Below are 24,004 nucleotides of genomic sequence, written 5' to 3'. Positions count from 1 at the left end.
ATAATTTATAAGCAAATATTATAAAATAAATAAACATAAATACACAATTTACCTTGTGTTCCAGTGTAATAATGTCTCCACAGTGGCCTGATTTTATCTTGACCTATATAGTAAAAATAAAATTAATAACAAATTAGAATTAAAGCTGTAAAACAAAAATACAAATTAAGAAAATTTTTAATTAACCTCCAACATCCCATACGTTGAACTTTGTCTTCTTGTAAGTGACCTGAAATATTATATTTAAATTTTATTTTGTAAAATATATTTTGTATCAAACATAAATTATGATTTGTAGATTTGGTCTACAGTGCTTGTGTTTTATTAAGTTGAGCCAATAGATCAGGGGTCGGCAAACTGCGGCCCGTGGGCCAATGTATTTTTTTTTTCATCTAGTTTAATATATTAACATTCTCAAAAAACAAAAATAAAATTTTAGTGTTATCTTTAGAAGATAAACTTTTGTCAAATTTTTCTTTTGTTCAAAAAAATATCTTTAAATATGTTTTCTAAAGCACATAAAAAATATTCCTTTTTTGACCTGCTAAACTAGGGGTGGGCAACGTACGGCCCGCGGGCCGGATCCGGCCCGCAGAGTGAAAATGACCGGCCCCCCACCGTTTTTTAAACTTTAATGGGATCCGGCCCGCAAATGAAAATGACCGGCCCACGAGCAAAGTTACAGGCCTGCGAAGGGTAGATATTACAAAATTTTCATAAAACTTTTTATAATACTTTTACAAAACAAAACTGTGAGAATTTGACTTTAAAATATGCTAAAAAAAGACTTTATAAACTAATGTGTACTAATAAATACACTATTTTGTCCTAATATTTTGTGTTGTTCTAACTTAGTTGGTATATCTTTATGCCAAATTAGCCCAAGCAAATTGTTTTTTTAAGTACAATATTTGTCAATTCTAATTATAGACATAATTTAAACATTTGACACGTCTTAATCTACATCTTAAGTTGTCAGACTTGAGAAAGTTTATGAATTTGAAGGATTCAAAAAAGTGATCAACTTTATCCATAAAATTAGAATGCGGTTGGATCCAAAACTTTAAAAAAATTAAAATCTGAATGGATCCGGATCTTGACTTTAAATTAGTATCCATACGGTTTTGAATCTGAAAAGTTTCGGCTGGATTCAGATACTTGATCCGGTAAATCACATATTCAAAAAACTCCGGCCCGCAAAAGACTTAATTTTTTGGATCCGGCCCGTTGATTGAAAAACGTTGCCCACCCCTATGCTAAACCCTGCAATAGATATTGATTAAGGCCATAGGGGGGGTCCACTTTGTTTTTTACAACTTTATCTTATTTTGTAGAATTTAATCTGAGCTATCAGACACTTTTAACCGCTTAAAAAAACTCATAGTAACTTTTGAGATATAAGCGATCAAAGAAAGGGCGTTCAATAGGTTCCTTATGGAAGGCGAAAACTAAAAATGCGAAAAAAGACTATTTCACTAAAAATCTATCTCGTCCTTCATTTTTTGAGTAATATTTCTCAAATTTTTACAGAAAGTGTATCATTAAACTTAAAAGAGATCTATTGTAGGAATTTTTTTAATTTTGAGTAAAAAAAAAGTTATTGTCAAAAAACTACCCTTTTTTTTAGTTTTTTGTGGATAAAATTTTTATTTTTCAAAATTTCCAACATTCAGATTCTTCAAAATATTAAAAGGAACATTTCCTGAAAATTTGAAGTCTCTAGGTCAAAAAATGAAGGAGGAGATACATTTTTAATGAATTTTAAAATTTCCGAGAAAATTGACCCCAAAAAATTTGCGGTCCATACATTTATATTGAAAAATGTTTACAAAAAGTTAAATATCTCAAAAGTTAAATGATATTTTTGAATTCTATAAAAACTGGCTTATAGTTTGTACTTTAAGGTTTCATATAAAAGCCAAAATTAATTTTAGAAAAAAAAATGTTGGACCCCCCCCTATGGCCTTAATACAGTTACAAGTTAACAACAGTTACAATGTATACAGGGTTGCCACTCTTTGAGCCAAAAAATCTTCCCTGAGTGACCAAAAATTTCCCTGAGTAACCTTAAATTTCCCTGAGTATTTTTCAAATCTTAAAAAAAAATTTCTCTTCTAACACAAATTATTAATACCTCATTCTCATTTTTCTTCTTTAATAATAAAAGGAAGGTTGTATGTGTATGCTTCTGCATTTAAATTTATGAAAATAACTGTTTTCAAAAACTCAATCTTAAAAGGTTTAAACCAATTAAAAATTAAATTTTTGCACAACTTTGTGTAAACTTGTTAGTTAAGGGCATAGGGAGGTAAACACCCTTTTTTGGTTTTTGACCTTATTTTATATAGTTTTTACTAAGCTACAAGATGGTTTTTACAAATTTAAAATTTTCAAAATAATTTTTGAGATATAGCCGGTCAAAGTCGGAAGCAATAATAGGTTCTTTATGGGAGGCGCAAACTAATACAGCAAATAACTAGAAATTACTAAAAATCTATCTTCTCCTAGGTTTTTTGAGATAATACCTCAAAAAACATAGGAGAAGATAGATTTTTAGTGAAATAGTCTAATTTTGCCGTTTTAGTTTGCGCCTCCCATAAGGAACCTATTGTTGGCTCCAACTTTGACCGGCTATATCTCAAAAACTATTTTGAAATTTTTAAATCTGTAAAAAGCATTTTTTAGCTTAGCAAAAACTATATAAAATAAGATCAAAAACTAAAAAAGGGTGTTTACCCCCCTATGCCCTTAACTTTCTACATAAAAGAATAAAGTTTAATTTGTTTGACATTTTAATTGACAAAATTTAATTATACTATAATAACAATTTCACATGAAGAACTCACTTAAATGCATACATAATAACTTCATTATGACTTGTATGTCTTTCCTAGCAACTGTTCTGAATGCAGTAAATAAAACTTAAAAGCTTAACATTATTGTAAAAAAGTTAACAACAACTTTCATTTCTCTAAACTGTTTGATTTTACTTAAGTAAATATAAATTTAAAACTTAAAAAAACTACAATGTTAATACTAAGAATATTAAAGAACTAGCCGCAAGGCTAAAAAATTCTAAATAAACACTTAAATAATAAAAATTACTACTTTTGAACAAAATATTGAAACTGGATTAACTAAACCTCATTCTAGATCTAGAAAAAAATTTCCCTGAGATTTTCAAAAACTTCCCTGAAATTTAGAGAAAAAATCAAAACTTCCCTGAGTTTCCCTGAGTTAAAAGAAAAATGCCAAAATTCCCTGATTTTCCCTGAGATTTTCTACAGTTTGAAAATTCCCTGAGATTCCCTGAGTGTGTGGCAACCCTGTGTATATATTTACTTACTCTTATGTTTACTTAGTATATAATTACAATGACTAATCAATTACTTTCTCATTACTCAATCTTACTATATATATTTGCGTGTTATTTTATTGTTACTAAAAAAGCTCTGAAGATCTTTTAAGGAGAAACAGTGTCAGCTAGAGTAAGAATTGCTGAATAAAAAAAAAACAACTAAGCTCTTGTGAGCACTCTAGTTCATACACTTTTCTAACTAATGTAACAATGTGTATAGATTTACTAAGTACTGACATATGTAATTTATTTAAACATATTATACTTACTGTTTCCACATTGAACCCAACAGTGGGTATTGTTGTGACACATTGGCCAAGCTTCAACGAGTACAGGATGGTTGTCTTGCCTGCAAAATACATATTGGGTTTATTTGGTGTGAAATAAGCTATATATACACGAGTCTAGAAACTGCTCCAAGTTAAGTTCAAAGAGTTAATAATTGAATAAAAAAATTATTACAAAAACAAACAAAATAAAAAATTTATGTCTTAGTTATATATTTTAAAGACTTAAAAAACTTAAAAGTACAGGATGGTGGTTTTGCCTGCAATATACATGTTGGGTTTACTTGGTGTGAAATAATTTAAAACATATATATATATATATATATATAATAAGGTTAATGTTCTAACTTGAACACCTTCTACTGAGCCCACTTGAAGGGCTTTTAAATAATTTATTGAAATGACGATTTTAAAAATACTGGATCATATATCACCAATCAATTTGCATTTTAATTTTATCTTTATCTCTTTCAATTATCTGTCCTAATATATAGTTACTCACTGAAGTTATATGAATTTTTGCTAGTTTATTGTTGATTGGTAAATTACTTTTTGCACAAGCCGTTTTGCATGATTTTTGATAGCTTCAAAATTATGTCATAATCTATTTATTCAAAAAGTTTTTAACTTTCATTTGTGATTTTGTTTTGTGCTTTATTTTAAACTTGTTTTGAAGCTGATGAGTGAATAGTCACAAAACTCGAGTCCTTTGAGTTTTGCATCTTTAAATAAACCCCTTCCAAGTTGAGTTCCAAAAATTAAAAACAAAAATTTTTTATTTTAAAGATTAAAAAGAAATTATTATGACATATTTTTTTAAATATTACAAGGGACAAATAAAAAACTTGAGGTTTTTATCTCAAAAAAGTAGGAGATAGATTTTAATGATTACTATTTATTCACTGTTTAGTTTTTTTTCCTTTTATAGGAACCTATTGTAATCTCCAACTTCGACCATCTACATTTTTAGTATTTTTTTAATTTTAAAAATCAGTAAAAAGCAACCTGTAGCTTAGTTAAAAATATACAAAATGAGATAAAGTTGTAAAAAAAGTGATCAACCTCCCTCTCAATAGCCTTATTATATTTATTATTTTCTACAAACTATATTTTAATACACAAATTGTCTTAATCATCAAACGTCATCTACAAAAAGACATTTATCTTGGGGAAAATTGGGGGCTTTTTTGCTCAATATTTTTCAAACTTTTCCTTCCATACTTTTTTCTTGCTGGTATGAAAACCAATTAAAAACTATTTAACATGGAAAGTACAACGGGTAGAAAACTATTATTTTATAATTTGGAACAGAAAAATCATTTTACTGAATATTCATACCTGCTGCATCCAATCCAAGCATGAGTATCCTCATTTCTTTATTGCCAAAAAGTTTGGCAAATAAATTGCCCATTTTCAATTGCTTTACTTCAAAAAAAAACCTGAAAAAATATTAAATAAGCTTCATTATTTCAAATCACTTTATCGAATTTTTTTAAATTAGGAACTCTTATTTTTAAAAAACTATGAATTATAAGTTATTTGTTACTGAACAACCTAGTTAAAAATCCAACTTTCATTATAATTTTTCTAAATGTAGTAATGTGTTTTATATTAATAAATAAAGGATATAACTTTTAAAGTATTAAAATCCTAGGCAAAAAAATCAACTTTTTTTGACTAAATGAAAAAACTGTTTATATTTTAAAAATAATAAAAATTTAAAAATAACCATATTAATTTTTATTAAAGAACACTTAAAAACTTTCTAGTGAATGGTATTGAAAAAAAATTATATATTTTATCAACAACTCTGCAGCCAGTATACAAAATCTTAATTTTTTTAATTAAAAGCAGTTTATGAAAATATTAATAAAATGCTCACTTTTATAACAATAGTACCATACAGATTTATCTTGTTTAATACTTGGCAACTAACAAAACTCAAGTGTATATGTAGTATAATATTTTAGGCTCATTTAATATTTTACATAAAATTCAAGCTTTAATTAGCAGCTTTTAAATTGTATATAAAAGATTTTTTAACTAATACTAATGTCATCAACTTATTTAATTCTGTAAATTTAATTAATTTTAATTCTTGCACAAGAAAGTTACTTATAAACAACTCAATAACATGATCAAGTTCATGTTAAAGCTTTTAGTAGCCTGAATAATCAACTTTATTCATTTAAGTATGACATATTTAGAACTATATACTAACATTTACATAATCATATTGTTTTAAAGGTTATACTTTTAAAAATGTTTTTAAAAAGGCTTAGTAAAATAGGTAACATCCTGATTAGATACATAAAAACTCAACAAATAATTGCTAAAATCAAGGTTGTCATTCTTTGATGTAAAAAGCTAGCCTGTGACTGGGATGCCAAAAAAAATAGTGTGAGATGGCCTGAGTTTGAGATTATTAAAAAAACTACTGTCAAAAACTAAAAAAAAAATCAAACTTTTATCAAGCTTAAACACTTAAAAATACCAAAATAAAATAAAAGTCAAAAAAAAAAAAACTAGTCTTATATTTTAGAGAAAATATCCAAACCAGCCGGAGTTAAACAGAAAATGTTTCAACTAACTCCTGAGTAGCCTGTTTAGAAAACCTGGTCTTCTGGAATTAAATGATGTGTTTGAATTGCAAATTTGTACGTTGATGTGTAGTACTTTAACAGGAACCACAATAAATTTACTGTTCTGTTCATTCACACAATGCAAGGCTTTCAAATAGATATGATTTTATAACTATAAGGCCTAGGACAAGACTTGGCCTAAACTGCTTTAGGTATTTAGGTAAGTTTTAGTCTAGTCTCCCAGAAACTTGAAAAAGTTTAGAAAAAGATAGTTTCACACATAGTTACAGGATTTTCTTATTAAATCATTACAACAAGCAAATTTGTAATACTTTTTAATGTATGCTTTATATGTATGGAATTTTGTTACATGTTTTGTTCACCTGATTTGTTGGAACTCTCTTATTTTGTGATTGATTGGTAAAATAAAAAGTTATTGTTATATACAGGGTTGCCACTCATTTTTTCAAATTTTTTTCCAGGTTTTCAAAATTTTTCTAGGTTTTTATAATAACACATTTTTTGGTCTATTTTTAGTTAATTTCTATTAAAGAAACTGCGTTAAAAAAAACAAAAGCATTGAAAAGTTACTTTAAATGTGTATTATAATAAAAAAATATTTTGATGATGACAAAAAATCTTAATTATATGATAGATTTTTTTTGTCAAATCAAAATTTTACAACTGAAAGTTTTAAAGTTATTAAAAATTCCAGCTTTTTCCAGGTTTTTTGATCAAATTTCCAGGTTTTTTTCAAATTTTCTCAAATTCCAGGTTTTTCCAGGTAAAGTGGCAACCCTGTATATATTACTGAAATAAATAGTGTTAGTTATTAGTATTTATTTTTTAATATATTTAAAGTTTATATTAATGTTAAGGCTATAGGGCGGTTAAACCTTGATTATTATAAGTTGATATTATTTTATAGAGTTTTATTCGAGCTATCAGACATTTTAACCACTTGAAAAAATACAAAGTAATTTTTGAGATCTGAGTAATCAAAGTTAGTGATCTCAATAGGTTCCTAATGGAAGGCGCAAACTAAAAGCACAAAAAAGACCATTTCAATAAAATTCTATCTCCTCCTTCATTTTTAAGCAATCTTCTTTCAATTTTCACAGAAAGTATGTTATTAAACTTAAGGCCATAGGGGGGGTCCGACTTTTTTTTTCACAAAAAATAACTTTGGCTTTTATATGAAAGCTTTAAATACAAACTACAAGCCTGTTTTTATAGAATTCAAAAATATCATTTAACTTTTGAGATATTTTTTTTTTGTAAAAAGTTTCCGATACAAAAGTATGGACCGCAAATTTTTCAGGGTCAATTTTCTTGGAAATTTTAAAACTCACTAAAAATCTATCTCCTCCTTCATTTTTTGACCTAGAGACTTCAAATTTTCAAGAATTGTTCCTTTTAATATTTTTAAGAATCCTAATGTTGGAATTTTTGAAATTTTGAAAAATAAAAATTTTATCCACAAAAAACTAAAAAAAAGGGTAGTTTTTTGACAATATTTTTTTTTACTCAAAATTAAAAAAATTCCTACAATAGATCTCTTTAAAGTTTAATGATACACATTCTGTAAAAATTTGAGAAAGATTACTCACTTTTTACAGGAGATAGATTTTTAGTGAAATAGTCTTTTTTTGCATTTTTAGTTTTCGCCTTCCATAAGGAACCTACTGAACGCCCTTTCTTTGATCGCTTATATCTAAAAAGTTACTTTGAGTTTTTTTAAGCGGTTAAAAGTGTCTGATAGCTCAGATTAAATTCTACAAAATAAGATCAAGTTGTAAAAAACAAAGTGGACCCCCCCAATGGCCTTAATAAAGATTGAATGCAGGATTTTTTTTAATTTTGAAAAACTAAATTTTTTTTAAAAAGCCACCAACTTTTTTGTTTTTTCTTAAAAAAAATATTTTTAATGTTTTTAAAACGCAACATTCAAAGTCTTTTAAATTATAAAAGGAACGTTTCCTAAAGGTTTGAGGTTTCTAGCTCAAAAATAAAGGAGAAGATAGATTTTTAGTAATTTTTGAGAAAACTGACCCCAAAAAAATTGCTGTTCATATGTTTGTATCAGAAAATTTTTATAAAATTTACAATATCTCAAGATAATTCAAGAATTTTTATATAATAAAAACTAGCGTGTAGTTTGTACTTCAAGCTTTCATATAAGATCCAATGTTTATTTTTAGTAAAAAAAAAATTGGACCCCCTAAACCCTCAACTGTAAAATTAAAGGTCTAATTTATTTTATCTTATTTCCTTCTTTTTAATATTTCAAGTTATTGCTAACCAACTTTCAAAAGAATTTTTTTTCTTTTTTTTTTCAAGTTTTTACTATTTATAGAACTTAATGTTTAGTTCTACAATAAAAAAAAGTGTGGTTTTTTTTCAATTAGTTTTGGTTGTTATTTTTTATGTGTTTTGCTTAATAGATGTATGGTCAATTTAGTTTGTGTTTACTTTGATCATGATTGGCTGGTTTTGGTCTGTTGATGGGGAAAGATATTGTATGGTTGTGCGCATTGTTTATTTGCTGTTTTCCAGTTTTGTTATACTTTATTTGTTAGCTGTATATATTATTTACTATTGCATAAATATAAGTTTTTTTTAGATTAAATTAACTGTACCAATATAAGTTTTGAAACTACATTTTTCTTAATATCTTTTTTTATTATTTTAGCTTTATTTTAAATTTTTTTTGAGTAAAATTTCAGTAATTTAGTTAGTTATCAAGCTTTAAGATAGTTACTTAATGCCAATGTATTCATTATAATACTAGCTTATGCATTTTCTCAACAACTGATCGTGAGTTCACTATGGTGGTGGTGATCACTTACTTGAGGATTTAAGCTTCATGATTTTCCCATACTTTGTGGTTTTTAGTGTTGAGAGTTTAGCCTTGTGAGTGTTCTACAAATGGCGTGTCACCAAGGGTTTTTTATTTGTTTAAAAGATAGTTTTTATTTATTTTATTTTTGGATAGTTATAGTTAATTACTAATGGGGCAGGTAAAACTACATATGATGTAACACACTCACTTTTCCCCAGAAAATGTTGCAAAGGGTAGAGTTTGAGACTGATGTTTTTTTACCGGAAAAAATTTTGTTTTAGAGGGAAGAGTTAGACTGATATGTTTTGTTTACTTTAGAAATAAAATAAACTATGTATATATCTGAGTCCACTAATTTTTTTTTTGGTATATGTGTCAGCCACGGGTTTTGATTTTGCAACGTTTAGCTCAGAAAGTTTTTATAACTGTCATTACAACCCCTACACCATCAGCCACATTAATATTAAAATTTTTATAATTAAAAATACTAATTTATAACAGTCAAAAACGATCAATTCTACTGTTTAATGTTATACATATATGCATGTTTACTTTACAAATATTCTGTAAAACACCTTGTAAATGTCATAACATTGAATTACATTTCAAATTTTTTCTCCTGCCCAAATTTCAAATCTATTTATAAAATGTAATTTTATGTAGCTAACAAACACCCTTGTATTCAACATTCAACTAATCACAAAATTTAAATTTGTGTAAAAACAAAAACTAAAGCATGTAGGTACAAAAAAGAGAGAAAATAGTTTTTAACTTTTGTTCAAAAAATACTGATAAAGTTAGACAAAATATTCTATATTTAGAAAAACTAAATTTTAAATTTCTTAGTTTTCATCTGTTAGAATAAACATAATATTAGTTTAAAATGCGTGCAAACTTGTATGTATTAAAATGTTAGGTTTTTAAATTGTCCATCTAGTAGGGGTTGAGAGATGGGGCGTGTATTATACATATATAAATAAAAAAGTAATAAACAAATTAAAAGCATACATGTTATTAAGTTTGAAACAGTTTGCCTGCACTAAAAATAAAACTTTAGCACAACAAACAACTGGAAAACTCAAATAATTTTTGTAGTTTAACTTTATATTCTTCAAAGATTTCATTTTTATACATCCTGTAAGCTCTCTATGTGATGTAACTGTATTTGAAAAAATAAATGTTTATTAATTAGTTATTTCTAAATTGTTTTAATAACGATAACATATTTTTATTTTAAACAAACTTGCATTTAAAATAAAAATAATTATTTCAGTTACTCTAAAATACATTTGTGATTAAATAGAACTTTTTGTAGCAAACTACCAAAAATTATATATTCATATTTACTTTTCCTATTAAAGATATATATACTTGTAAAAATGGAAAACAAACAAAAAAATTTGACTTGGATAAACGCAATTTTAGAAGTTTTATTTTTTGCCGAAGCAGTTTTCGGCTGAGCAAATTTTAAGTCTATTTTACAGAAAGAAGACTTCTTCAGTAGTTCATGCAATGTAACAAGTACTGCAAAAAATGAAGCAACAGAAAACTTTTATAGTAGTTCATGCAACGTAACAAGTACTGTGGAAAATGAAACAACTTGTCAAAGGAACAGCTTGTCTCTTAATTACACCATAACGGCTTCAGTTTCTCCCCTCACAAACATTCTATAGTTGTTTGACAATAATTGACAAATATGGTAGTAGTTGGGTCGTGAGAGAGAACTCTAGTGATAAACCTGGCTGCTGTATTTTGGTTAATCGTGGCGTCCGTACCAACCAGTGCGTCCCTTGTGCTTTTCTTTTGGTTCCCAATAATTTACAGCGCATGTTCTGGGCTGTACATTCAAAATATTCAAGCTGCCAACTTGTTTCCTGAAAAGAAATTTTTACGTTTCAACTGTGAGCGGGGCGTTCGGCAGTGCAGCTGTTTCTTATTTTTAACCTTTCTTTGATCTCTGGGTCAACGTCAGCACTCTGACATATTTGTACGCAGTTTTTGCTGATTGTGCAAAATTTTATGTTGACTCCTAAACCAGTGGTCTTCAAGCTGATAAAATTATGCGCACACTAAACTGGGAAAACTATTTCTGTGTACCCCTAAATTACGCCGCTAGTGCTAGGAACTAGTAAATAATTGTTTTTTTATAAGGATACTGCAGCAATTCCTTCGCTTTGTTGTTAGAGCCTAGCTTTTTTGTTCATGGAAAACAGCCACAAATTCATGTACTTTTTATGTTTCAATATAAGTTGTGTCATTAATCTTATTTTCACAACAATATTCTTATTTGTATTGCTCAATTCTTACTTAAGGAACCATAGAGAAAAAGACCATTCTTAAAATGGTTACAGAATTCAAGTGGAATCGGCCCGCAAGAGGTAAAACTTACGTTAGATGTTCTAGGAATTAAAATGTATACAAAAAAATCTTAAGTTTAACTATTGGGAAATAAAAAACTTAATAAATAAAAAAGGTAATACAGAATTAATATTTTAGCAAAAATAATTTACCTATTTTCGTATATCAAACAAAATTTAAATATTCAAATTCTTTTCACATCTGGTCCGCTGAATAAAAACTTTGCACACCCCTAACTTAAATATTAATTTTAAAAATATTTCGACAAATCAACTGGTACTTAGTATGCATAATTAACTATTTGCTACGCATTTAATTTATATTTACATTTTTTGTGATTTCTATTGCATATAAAAAAAAGCGAAAAAAAAGACACAAAAAAAACAATTAAAAAATTTGTGTCCATTGAAAGCTGTATTTTCTGTCCTTTCACTTGTCTTATGTGCCCACTGTTCTGGTATGTTTATCTGATACTGCGTTGATATGATACTTCTCATTCCGTTTCCTAAATATTAGGTAGGTATGTAGTTTTTGCATTTTAAATAACGTCGAGTTTAAAACTAGCCTCATTTATACTGAGTGTGTGACAAACTTGTTTGGTAATAAACTGAACCTTTTTAAAACTAATTTGAAAGATTATATAACTTTAGTATTAAAAAAGATATCATAGTAAAAAAAGCCGAAAATTCAAAATATATATAATAAGTTGTCTTGTTAAGACAAAAATAAGCCGGAACTTTATAAAAATTACCTGAGTTTTTGAAAAATCAGATTTTTGTTTTGAGTCAGAAAAACTATTCTAAGTGACCTTGAACTGTCATCCTGAGATCATCCTAAGTCATCCTGAGATTTAAAAACATATAAAAAATCTTTTCCAATTACAAGGTCGCCAAAGGTCTTTCAAAACAAATTTCAAGGGTATTTGAACTTCTTCCAGGTTTTCAAGAGTACATGTTTTTGTTAATTTCTACTATAAAATAAAGTTTAAGATAAAAAACTGTCTTCAACTGATTTAACGATTCTGTTCAAAACATAAGGTTTATCAAAAATTTTCAAATTCCAGGTTTTTTAAGCCTAAATTGACAAGTTCTTGGATTCCAGGTTTTTGGCAATTCTAAAACTAACAAATGAACTAATTTAATTTTCAAAATAAAAACAATCAAGTTTTGTAAAATATATGTTATGTGTTTACATAAAATGACTTAAAAACTAGATATTGTTAATTAAATTTAAGAAAAAAACATTTGGAAGCTAAAAAAATAGTTTGAAACAAGAGAAAAAATTTAAAACTAGCAAAAGGTTTGCAAGAAATCAAAGAAAAAACTTAGCCAACCTGAATTATTCATTAAAAAACTCAAAACTTCAGAGTAGCTTATAGTTGTGGCAATTTTGTATAAATTTAACAAGCTATTTTTCCAATTTTTTCATTCGCTAGTTTAAATAAGAATAAACACACTTATAAAATCATAACAATATCTTTAAACATTTTTCCAGGAAAGGTGAAATTTAAAACATTAGAAACATACACCAAGTGTGAAACTATTTAAACCGATAGAATATTTCTTAATACATATTTACAAAGTAGTGTTATTATAACTTATTAAATTTAAAGTTCACTAAAAACCACTAATTTTACTTATAAGGATAGTGATTTTAATTTTAAATTATAACAAAAATTTAATATCAATTTATTATTTATTTTTAATTTTAAAATCGAAAGATGTTTTATAAATGATTAGTATTAGTTATTTTTATTTTCAAATATTTTTCTTACCCTTAACAACATTAAGCTGTTTTTAAACAATTGTTACACGTTTGCCACTATTTAATAATAATAAAAAAATTCAAGTGACTAAAAACTGTATTGAATGATTTTAGAATGTCTCAAGTCATCAAGAGTTTATTTCAAGTCTTTAAAAAGTTGTATAATAAATAGATAAAACATTTCAACTAAGTTTTTAAAACAACAGAAATCAAGTTTTTGAACAAAATTGGTTATAAAATATCTAAATATTAAAACTGGAACAACTAAATCTCATTCAAGATTTAAAAAGATAAGAAACTAACTTGATATTTTCAAAAAACCTTAAAAATAACCTCAAATTTTAGTAAAATAATCAAGCTGGCCTGTGTTAGTACAAAATTTTAAATCAGCTTGAGTTGTCCTGATAATTTAAAAATTTTTTATACTGTACAGAGTATTTTTAAGTACATTAAGTATCATGAGTGTGTTGCAACTCTGTGTTACTAGACACTAAACATTTTTTATTTTTATTTATCATAATTTGTTTAAAATTAGTTGTAGAGTTAATTAATAAAGATATTTAAAATTACTATAAAGTGGAACAAAAAAGTTAAGAAAACTAAATAAAATTTTAGATATTCTATAGGTTTTATGGTTGCTCCCTTGTTTGTGGCTGATTAATGGAAGGTCCTCATCTCATTATTTGTGACCGATTATTAAAAAGTTTGAAAATTTTTAGAATAACTGATGATTGTTTTATTTTCTTTACAACTTGTTTGTTTATTCTAGTGAAGAATTGTTCAACTAAACTGATTTCAACCTTTGGAATACTAAAATGTTCAATTAACAGAATAGCTAATAAAGTAAATTCAAAAAAATCATCAGGGCTGAATTTCAATACAATGTTGAACTTATCGTTTAACTAAACAAATAAAGTAAACTTTACCTCTTTTAAACACACAAAAATTTCGTGCACCCCTAAGCTAGTTTCGTGCACCCTAAAAAAAGTTTGTGTACACTAATGATACCTAAAAACCAGTGTACACCCTAAAGACCTTTAGTGTAGTTAACTAATTGCAATTTTTTTCTAGGTTAATTACATTTTATATAGTCTTTTACAACGATGATATCTAGTTAGGTATCTAAGCTTGATGTTTTGCAAGTTTTTGACTTTTTCAACTTTTAATAATTTTAGGTTGATGTGATATAATTTAGAAATTTTTCTTTTAAAAAGCAACAACCATGTAAAAGACTATTTAATCACTAAAAAAGTTTATTAAAATTTGTCTAGCATTAGAAAAAAATACCAATAAATGTTTTTCAAGCTCGGTTTTTATAGAAAGTTAGGTTGTAAGTTAAAAGAATAAAATCATCAAGTTCAACTTATTAACTGATTAAAATGGTTCTTTGTTTATTAAGACTTAAGTATATTGGTCAATATAAACTTTAGTCCAATAAATAAGTATAATTAAAATAAACATTCTTTGTGCAGCTAAAATCATTAAAATAAATATAATAAAAGTAATACTGTCTTTTTATATGTCACTAAAATAAAAACCATTAGATTATTTATATGTCACTAAAAAAAACTGCAGCCCGCGAAGATATTAAAACCTCAACACTTGGCCCGCGAACACCAATTACCTAACGACCTGTAGTACTGATGCATAACTTATAAAAAACATCTCTTGAAACATTTTGTTATTAGCAAAATATAAAAAGTTGTCTGAGCTAATTGGTTATTCATAATTTTGCGTAGTTTTTGTTAATAATCTTGAAATCTTTATACTAAAATATCTTTAAAACATTTCGCATTAGTAAAATACATTTAGTAAAAAATTAATAAAGTTTTAGTCTAAGTAGTAATAGAGTTATTCATATTAGCATCAAGTTTTACAAAAATATATATAATCAGGAACCTTTATAAAGTTTTATTATAATAGCTTATTTTAATTTTATATTAAGTTAGAACAGGGATCAGAATATTGCAGTTTGTTGGAGAAATGTGGCCAAGAAGGGACTTTAAAGCAAATAAAAAAACGAGTTTGTAGTAATAATTTACAACTATCTCGTAATTTCAATTGATATTTTTAACTTGAATTTTGTTATTTAATTTGAACTGCTAACTTTGTTTTAATATTCAGGTAAAATGAATAAAACCCAGAGTAGTCACAGCTGCAGAAGTAATGTTTCAAATAGATACTGTAGTTAATACAAACTTAAAACATACTTACCATTAGTCTTATAAAAAGTAATTTTAAATCTATGTTTACGATTAACTGTAGTAAAACTTATAGTAAAACTTAGTTGTAAATATAGAAACAAAATAGTTAAACCAGCACTAACTTTCTAACAATATAGATATAAAAATAACTATGATTAAAAGGTTTAATAAGGTTTACAGTCTAAGTTTTAAAGCTGCACATTAACATTTTATTTAATTGATTATGTGTTAAAAGCATAATAAATATCAAAAAAAATATAAATTGAAACATTTGTTTTAGTTTTTTGCACTTTGTAATACTTTACAAAAGGTTTTGTCGTACACCAGGTCCTTGGACTAAACATTTTGAGCAATCTTTTTGTTTTTCAATTAATAACTTAGTTTATTAAGCCTACACAAAAAAGTTTTATTTCAGTAAAAATATTTGTGTTTATAAAAATATAACTAGTTGTGAATATATATTTAGGTTGTGATTTGAAGTTTTCTAAGAATATATTTAAGTAGCTTAAAAGTACTAATGTTCTATCTTTTAAAGTTCTATTTGGTTAATTAACAAATGTATAATATTAAATTCATAACTCTAAGAAATATTTTACTTTGTTTAATTAATTTTCGAAGTAAAAAACTGATTTTTAGTAATTAATTTTGTAATTAATTTAGTAATAGTAAACTATTTTTAAAACTCACTTATAAATTATTTTGGGTTCTAAATGTTATTGTAATAGTTTAAAAACAACTATTTATATATACTTTTGTTCGAAGGCAATTGTTGTGAGCAAATATATGACGTCACTTCAATACTTTAAATTTTTTATTTAAAACAAACAAATGCAAGTAAAAACACCATCAATTATGTACAAGTTTGTACTAACTTGTCATTAAAACTTTACTTTTTTAATAAAAAAAATTAAAAGTTTTCTTTCATTAGTTAAGTTAATGTTTCTTTCTAAGTTATAGTTATAAAACTTATCAGTTTTTATTATCAAGTTTTATTTTAAAGTACTAAAAACTGTTTCGAATTATGTTTTTCAATTAATGTTTTATTATAGCGTTTTATTTTTATCCCTGATTGACTAAAAATTAAAACTAACAAGTTATTCATTAAGCACAATAGTATTTTGAAAAGCCTTATCAACTTAGTTTACAAGAAGTAATCTGAATCTTAAAGCAAATGTGTTTCAAAACATTTAATTTCATGCGCATCATTGGAAATTAAACAATTACGCTTTTATCGAAATTGATTACACAAAAAAACCAACAAAATATCATGTAAAGATGTTAAAACTTAAAAAAAAATTTACATCAATAACCTTACAATCAAGGTTTGCAAAAAAATACGTAAATTGTTATTCTGAATGAAGTATAACTAAAACCAAATCTTGTATGAAAACATTAACAGTTTAAACTCTAATTTTATTTGAATATTAATGCAAGCATTTTGTGCATTGTTAGTATTTTAATGCGTGCTAAACTTTTTTTTGCAACAATGTTTATAATTAAAATTGTTTAGTTTTATGCTAAGGCTACAAACAAAGGATAAGAAAGCTAAATCTAGAGTTAAAAAACTGCTTATGAAAAATATAAAAACTTACCTAGCGAAGTAGGTGTAAAAACAAGCTAGTAAAAATTTTAACGAAAAACACACTACCTTGTATAAGTATAAGTAATGTAGGACTTACTTAAAACGACTTTTATCGCCAATTTGTTTTTAACAAGTTCGTCAGACCAACAATTTTTTTAAGGACCATCTAACCTAGGGATGAATAACGTTTTTAAATCAACGGGCCGGATCGGAAATAATTTAGTCTTTTGCGGGCCGGGGCATTTCTAATTAGTGATTTAACGGATCCAATATCCGGATCCAGCCGAAAAATGACTTTTTAGATCCGAATCCGACTGAAAACTAGTTCTAAGTCAAGATACGGATCTGGTCAGATTCTAATAAATAAAAGTTTCGGATCCGGCCGGAATCTAATTTTATAGATACAGTTGTTCACTTTTTTAAATCCTTCGAGTTAAAAAACTATCTGACAACTTTAGATGTAGATTGTCATGTCAGATGTTTAAATAAGGTCTATAAATAGAATTGGCATTGTAATTGACAAAGATATGTATGTAAAATATTGTACTTGAAAAAATACTTTGCTTGGGGTAATTTTACTAACTAATATTCCAACTATTATATAATGGATATTCCAACGAAGTTAAAACAACACAAAATGTTAGGACTAAATGGTGTATTTATTAGTAAACAATAATTTATAAAGTAATATTTTAGAAAATTTTTGCAGTTTCGTTTTGTAAAAATATGATTCAAAGTTTTATAAAATAGTTTTAATATTGACCCTTTGCGGGTCTCTAAATGTGCTCACAGGCCGGTCATTTTTATTTGCAGGCCGGATCCCATTAAAGTTTGAAAAACGGTCGGGGGCCGGTCATTTTCACTCTGCGGGCCGGATCTGACCCGTGGGCCGTACGTTGCCCACCCCTAATCTTACTCGTAACAAATTAAACTTAACCTTTTCCAGTGTGTCAATTCAAGAAATAAATATCGAAATGTTATTTTGTTTATATTTTTTTTTATGATTCAAAATTTTGTGTTAAAATGAAATGACGTGAGTATACGAAAAATGCATTAGAAAAATAAAAACGTTGATGGTATTATTATTTTATTTATTTAATACTACTTAAACTGTATTTTTACAGTCAAAGCTTTGTTAGGTATTTAGTAATTTAATTAGACAATCAATTATTAAAAAAAGTTATTAAATGACTAACATTTCTTAAAAAAACCAATAAAGTTTTAAATATTTTATATTAAAGTACAAAAAAAATTGTAATAGATTTTTCTATTTTTCTAATTAAACGTTAAAACTGCAATATTGCAACATGAAGTTTTGCTGTTTACTTCATATTTAGAAAAACTTGAAATAAACAAATTATGTGTCAAAAAGGTTGTATTATAAAAAAGCTAATGTTATTTTTGACAAAATAAGAGCAAATAATTAAAAAATGTAAACTTTAAACTACCAAATTAAACTTGCGTCAATTTAAAAAAAAAGTCCTATAGGACATAAAATTCTTTATCTAAAAAATTACGTTGTCAAACAACAAATTTTAATTGTTTATGTCCTGCAAATACAAAAATTAGTATTATGAACAAAGTTCAACCAATATAACTGTGTAAACTTCAGTAATGTGATATATACTGCTTATTTTTGTATGTTTGACCTATACTAAGATAATTAAACTAAATTGTTTTAAACTAAAACTATTTTTAATCAATATTTGACCTTTAGAAAAAGATTATATTTAAATAATTAAAACTAAATAGTAAAATTTTATGAGAATTAAAACTCATTTACCCAAGTTAAAAATATGCAAAGTTTTTTTTTTATAAACCGGTGTCCAAAACAAGTGTGAACTAATTATTCAGACAGCATACAAATAAATATTTAGTACTGTTATACTTAATATACAAATCTGTTTACACTTTAAAATCATTCGTAAATAAACGAAAAAACTATTGGAGAAATTGTGTTTTTCATCATACTGTAAGGCAATTGAATAAAGTTATCAATTTTTAAATTACTAATATAAAAACACAGTGTAAGGAATCTACTACTACTATTCAAATAGCTATAACCTTAAATTATCAATATTGTAGTTTTATTTTTACCAAAAAACATACTCGAATCAATTTTTGTATTTTTGTTTATTAAAGGTGTGCTTTTTCAAATATTAAGCATAATTCACTGTATAAGCTCAGTTTACAAATAATTTTAGTAAAACTCTTATTATAAAGTAAATCAACTTTAGTTTTATAAAATTCTTTATGTTAAAGTTATTGTCATTTCAATATAAAAAGAATCATATGTAAATTAATGTATCAATTTAATAAGTTTTTATCTTTCTAATATTTAAAACACCTTTTTATTAACTTTATTACTAATTTTGATTAAATCGTCATATTTGTAATAAAATAAAAGTTTCTTATTGTTATAAAAAAAAAACGTTTTAAACTTTTAAAATAATTCTGTTTCACTTATACAAAACTATATAAAATTTTAGAACGATTAGTCAAAGCTCCAACTCAGTAAATTAATTATGTAAAAAAGTTTATATTTAAAATAAAACATATACGTGTGCTTATAAAATCATCATTAGTTAGTTTTTTTCTTACAATTTGAAGTTTTTATGCACGTAAAATCAATTAGCTTTTAGGTATTGTTTTTTATACTTAATTGAAATTGCTTATTATTTTGTATGTTCAACTTACACATAAATCGTCAGATTAAGTATTCCTTTAAACTTGGATTGTTTTTAATTAATATTCAATATATATAACAACTTCGACTTATATGTTGAAAATTAAGTAGTTAAATTTCTTAAATGACAGCTCATTTGAAAATTGTCAAGTTATACCAACAAAAACATTATAAATGATATTCTTTATATTTACCTATGCATGATCATGCAAAGTTAATTGTTGTGGGCGAATATATAATGTAACTTGAATACTTCATAATATTAAAAACATTTGAAAAAAGTAATTTCTACCTAGAAATAAGCTTATTTTGGTGTAAAAAACAATTTATTTTTGAAGTACAGTGCTTATTCACTTATCCGGACACGTTGGGCAAGATTTTTCTGTAAACGTGTTCGGATAACTACAAAAAATTGTTTTTTTCATATAATAATATAACTGCTGCATATAATTCAATGCATAGTAAAAGTGTTATGGTAAAAACAAATACATAGTAATTATAAGCAATATATAATAAAATGATAAATAATAAAACCTAAACTAAAGATTAATTAGTTTATTTTTTCTATGGTAGAAAAACATTAGACTTACTAACCCTCTTCAACTAAAAACATTTTTTATGGGTCAAGCAAATAAAGTTTATCATTAGTAATTCACCTGCCCTAACTATTATTAAAAAAAATATTAATTTTTGTTTAAAAGAAAATATAGATTTATTTTATCTTTAAAACAAAAAATAATGTTAACCTATCTCTAAAAATGAAATGAAAGACTTTTTTTTAAATCAAAAAAACAGACAGAAAGAAAAGGGGAAACTTTGACTAAGTTTAAAGTCAATTTAACGGAAACATATCACTCCTAACAAACTATTTTTTATTTGAAGTTTTACTAAAATTAGAAACAATAGACGTTTGTTTTATAGTTTTTCCACGTTTTTCAGCAGAAAACTCATAGAATTTAGAAAGTTGCGAAACTTTTTGAATGAATTTTTGTGTTTACTATTAATTTTTTTTTGAATTTTCTTCTGACCAAAACTGTCCGGATAAGTGAAGTCCAGATAAGTAAATAAGCACTGTATTTGAACAATTTCTAAAATAGTTTCTATTTTTAGTTCACAATAGTTGCTTCGCAAAAATTTAATTATTTACGTCACGATGGAAATTAAACAGCTGATTATTCTTTAACATGTAGTTTTTATGAAAACTTCAAAAGCAGTTTGTATGCTTCAATTTAGCACACAGTTTTATTAGCAGACTCCAAAGAATGAGAATAAAACAGTTATAGTTTTAAACTAAATAAATAAAACTTTATTTCATATAAAATTAAAGTTAACACAAGCTATGTGAAGACATTAAAACTAAATCAAGGCATGTAAACGACTATTTTTTGTCTCAGAAAAAAATTAAACAAGTGTTATAACTGAGGTAAAACTAAAACTAAAAATTACTTGCACAACTGTAAAATATACTTAAGGATCATTTGATTGCAAAACATTCACTAAGAATGTTTTATGGTACGTCTATTTTAAATTTAAATAGTTACGACCGAAAAAAAATATACATCTTCATTTTATACTATTTTATACTATCGTTTTTAAGAAAAAACATAATGTATATATAGAAGTATTTATGAAAACTTAAGTCTATGTAAAAAATTACTTGCAGTACAGTTCAGTTATTTAAGTTTTTAATTTTATTTTAGTTGTTATACAAAACGGAAACTTTTGAAAGTTTTATGCTAAAATATTTTTATTATATACACCAGGGGCGTAGCGTGGGGAGGAACACTGGCGCATGCGTGCCACCCAAAAAAAGAAAAATGTAAAAAAAAGAATATAATAACTTTATTCTTTATAGTTTATTTTTTCTGCTTAATTTGCCTTTTTTCAACTATGTTTATCTAGTATTCAAAAAGTTAAACGAGATTTTGAATACCAATTAGTGACAAGTTGGTAAGTACATGTTATTACTCAATATACTGATTCGGTGCGTAATTGCAAATGCGCACCGATGTTGATGAAAAACTCCATAAGGAAAAAATTTATAAGTTCATTAACTTCATAAGAATTTAGACTCAAAAAGTACGCAATTAATATAGCGCACCGCTGTAGTATAACCTTATGGCAGATTATTTTTCTACAAAACGTTTACAAAAAAACGTCACGCTTAAAGGAAAATTAAACAATTTTACAAATTTTTTTTTATGCTACACTGTTAAGACTACTGCTAGTTTTCTGAACTTTATTTTTGTAAGCATACAAGATAAGCGTGTCGGCCTATGAGAAATAAACTTTGTTTGTGATTTTTATTTTAAACAAATACAATCAAATGAATTAAATTTAAAAAGTATACTTTTAACTATTTTACAAAGTTGTAATAAACTGTAATAACAGTTTTTAAGTTGGTCTATTTTAACTTCTGTGTAACTTTATTAAAGTTATGTGGAATGAGGTGTTGTTATCACTGTTGTATTGTATATTAAAGAGATTGATATTTTTTTTTGTAAATAAAACAGATACTTTCGTTTTATTGAATATATAAATTTTTAAAGATATCAAGTTTACTATAAGTAATAAAAACAATTTTTATTTAGTAAGTTTACATTTTCGCAAGTATAAGTAATTCTAATGAAATTTATACTTTAATTTAATTGTTTAATTTTGTAATGTATTAATACTTTTTAAAAAAGTTAACGAACATATTTTACTTAATAAATTTATTTCAATTATATTACTTATAAAAAGTTTTTTTTTATAGCTAATTACTAAAGTTTTAATTTAGAGGATTTTTTGAAAAAAAAATTTGCGCACCCCCTGACCAAAATACCACGCTACGCCACTGGTATACACTACAAGAATGTTTTTAGTTTGAAATACTATTAAGAATATAAATACAAGATTTCAAGGTTTTCGGTTGATATTAGAATGCGAATAAAATTAGATTTTTAATTTTCTCATTGAAAATGAATATTGAATTTGGAAATGAACAAAAATAAAAATGTAAGTTATACAGACTTTGTGTATATATAATGCAGTTTATTTCCTTCAAACAAATAATAAATGAAACCATTATTTTACCGTTTTTCTGAGCCAGTTTCCAAAAAAAGTAAACTAATTATTAAGAGTTCAAAAACAAATTATATACAGTCATTCAAACTAAAACAAGGTATATAATTGTCTTTTGTTTGTCGCTAGAAAATGTTTAAAAAAATTACAATTGAGGTAAAACTAAACCTAAAAATATGTATGCGACTATAAGTTATATTTAAAGTCTGTTTAATTACTAGTCCTTAGCTAAGCATGTTTTCGGTACTTTTGTTTCAATTTTGTTTAGTTACAAAATTTTAACTATTCATAACTTTTTATGAATATTATTAGTTTTGAAAACTATCTCGTTTAGAATAATTGAACTTGTTTTTTAATAACAAAGGCAAACACCTTTTAAAAATCTTTTGTTTTATGTTTATTGGAATTATTTACTATTAGAGTGAATTATTATGTTACTTTTAACTTACAGATTTTTAATGGTAAAACCATTTCACTGTTAACAGCACAACTATGTTTATGATAAAAGTATACTTCAATATTTCTTTATATTGTATGGTTTTGTTAAAAATCCTACTTTAAGTCTTTTAACTTCTTTGCAATATACATTAAAAACTATTTATTTTTAGAAAAAAGTTTCAATATTGAACAGTTCAACTTATTTTAAGCAAAGGACCACACTGTCTAAGGATTAACTTTATTTTTACAATTACGACAATAAAGTAAAATATATTTTATTTACAACTTATTTCACAAAACTACGCATAATAACTTAAGAAATGTTAATTTTAGAAATTTAAATTTTGTCGGCACTATTTTTTTTTCATTTAAGGTTAAGAATTATTTCTAATACATAAAGTATGAAATTTTATTTATAACTGGAAAACTTTATTGAAAACTCTGTTCATTTTATTTGATGCACTTAAATTTTAAATTTTTTGTGCTTATTGTATGTAAACGTTATTAAAAAAAATAATCCTAGTTAAAAATGTCTAACAATGAACAAAATTTTCTGATTACAAAGCATCTAATAACAAATATGCGCGCGTTCTTCATATGCCGCCAGGGCTGTTTTTTCAACTCTTTATTCGCTTGCTGGTGGAAGCGGCACCTTGAAAGCTGCATCTTCCTCACTCTTCTTCTCTCCCTGCTCAGCTGGTGCCACGATACTGCTTCCCTGTTGAGCTTCCTCGCCTTGTGCCATCCTAGCAGCTTGCTCCTCCTGCTGTACCTGATGACAATTGACAGTTGTTAGCTACACTAGAAAGTTTTATAAATAAGCAAACACGCAAGGCTAAC

At 25.8% G+C, this 24,004-nt stretch overlaps 1 protein-coding gene across 1 annotated transcript in view; it reads right to left on the bottom strand.

The window, feature by feature from the left end:
• LOC145841195 (ADP-ribosylation factor 6) overlaps positions 1-5,080 on the bottom strand; it is a 28,430-nt gene extending 23,350 nt beyond the window's left edge. Inside the window, exons 1-4 of the mRNA XM_082948598.1 lie at positions 4,984-5,080; positions 3,628-3,707; positions 187-229; positions 53-103 (exon numbers count right to left, since the gene is read on the bottom strand). Of these exons, the coding sequence (XP_082804724.1) occupies positions 53-103; positions 187-229; positions 3,628-3,707; positions 4,984-5,056 (247 nt within the window). The 5' untranslated portion in view covers positions 5,057-5,080. The remainder of the gene's footprint in view (positions 1-52; positions 104-186; positions 230-3,627; positions 3,708-4,983) is intronic.
• Positions 5,081-24,004: the final 18,924 nt, after the last annotated feature.

The sequence above is a fragment of the Thalia democratica genome, chromosome 1, assembly GCF_965202585.1.
Source record: "Thalia democratica chromosome 1, ktThaDemo2.hap1.1, whole genome shotgun sequence".
In the NCBI taxonomy this organism is placed as follows: Eukaryota; Metazoa; Chordata; class Thaliacea; order Salpida; family Salpidae; genus Thalia; species Thalia democratica.
This window is presented reverse-complemented; position numbering and strand designations above follow the sequence as displayed.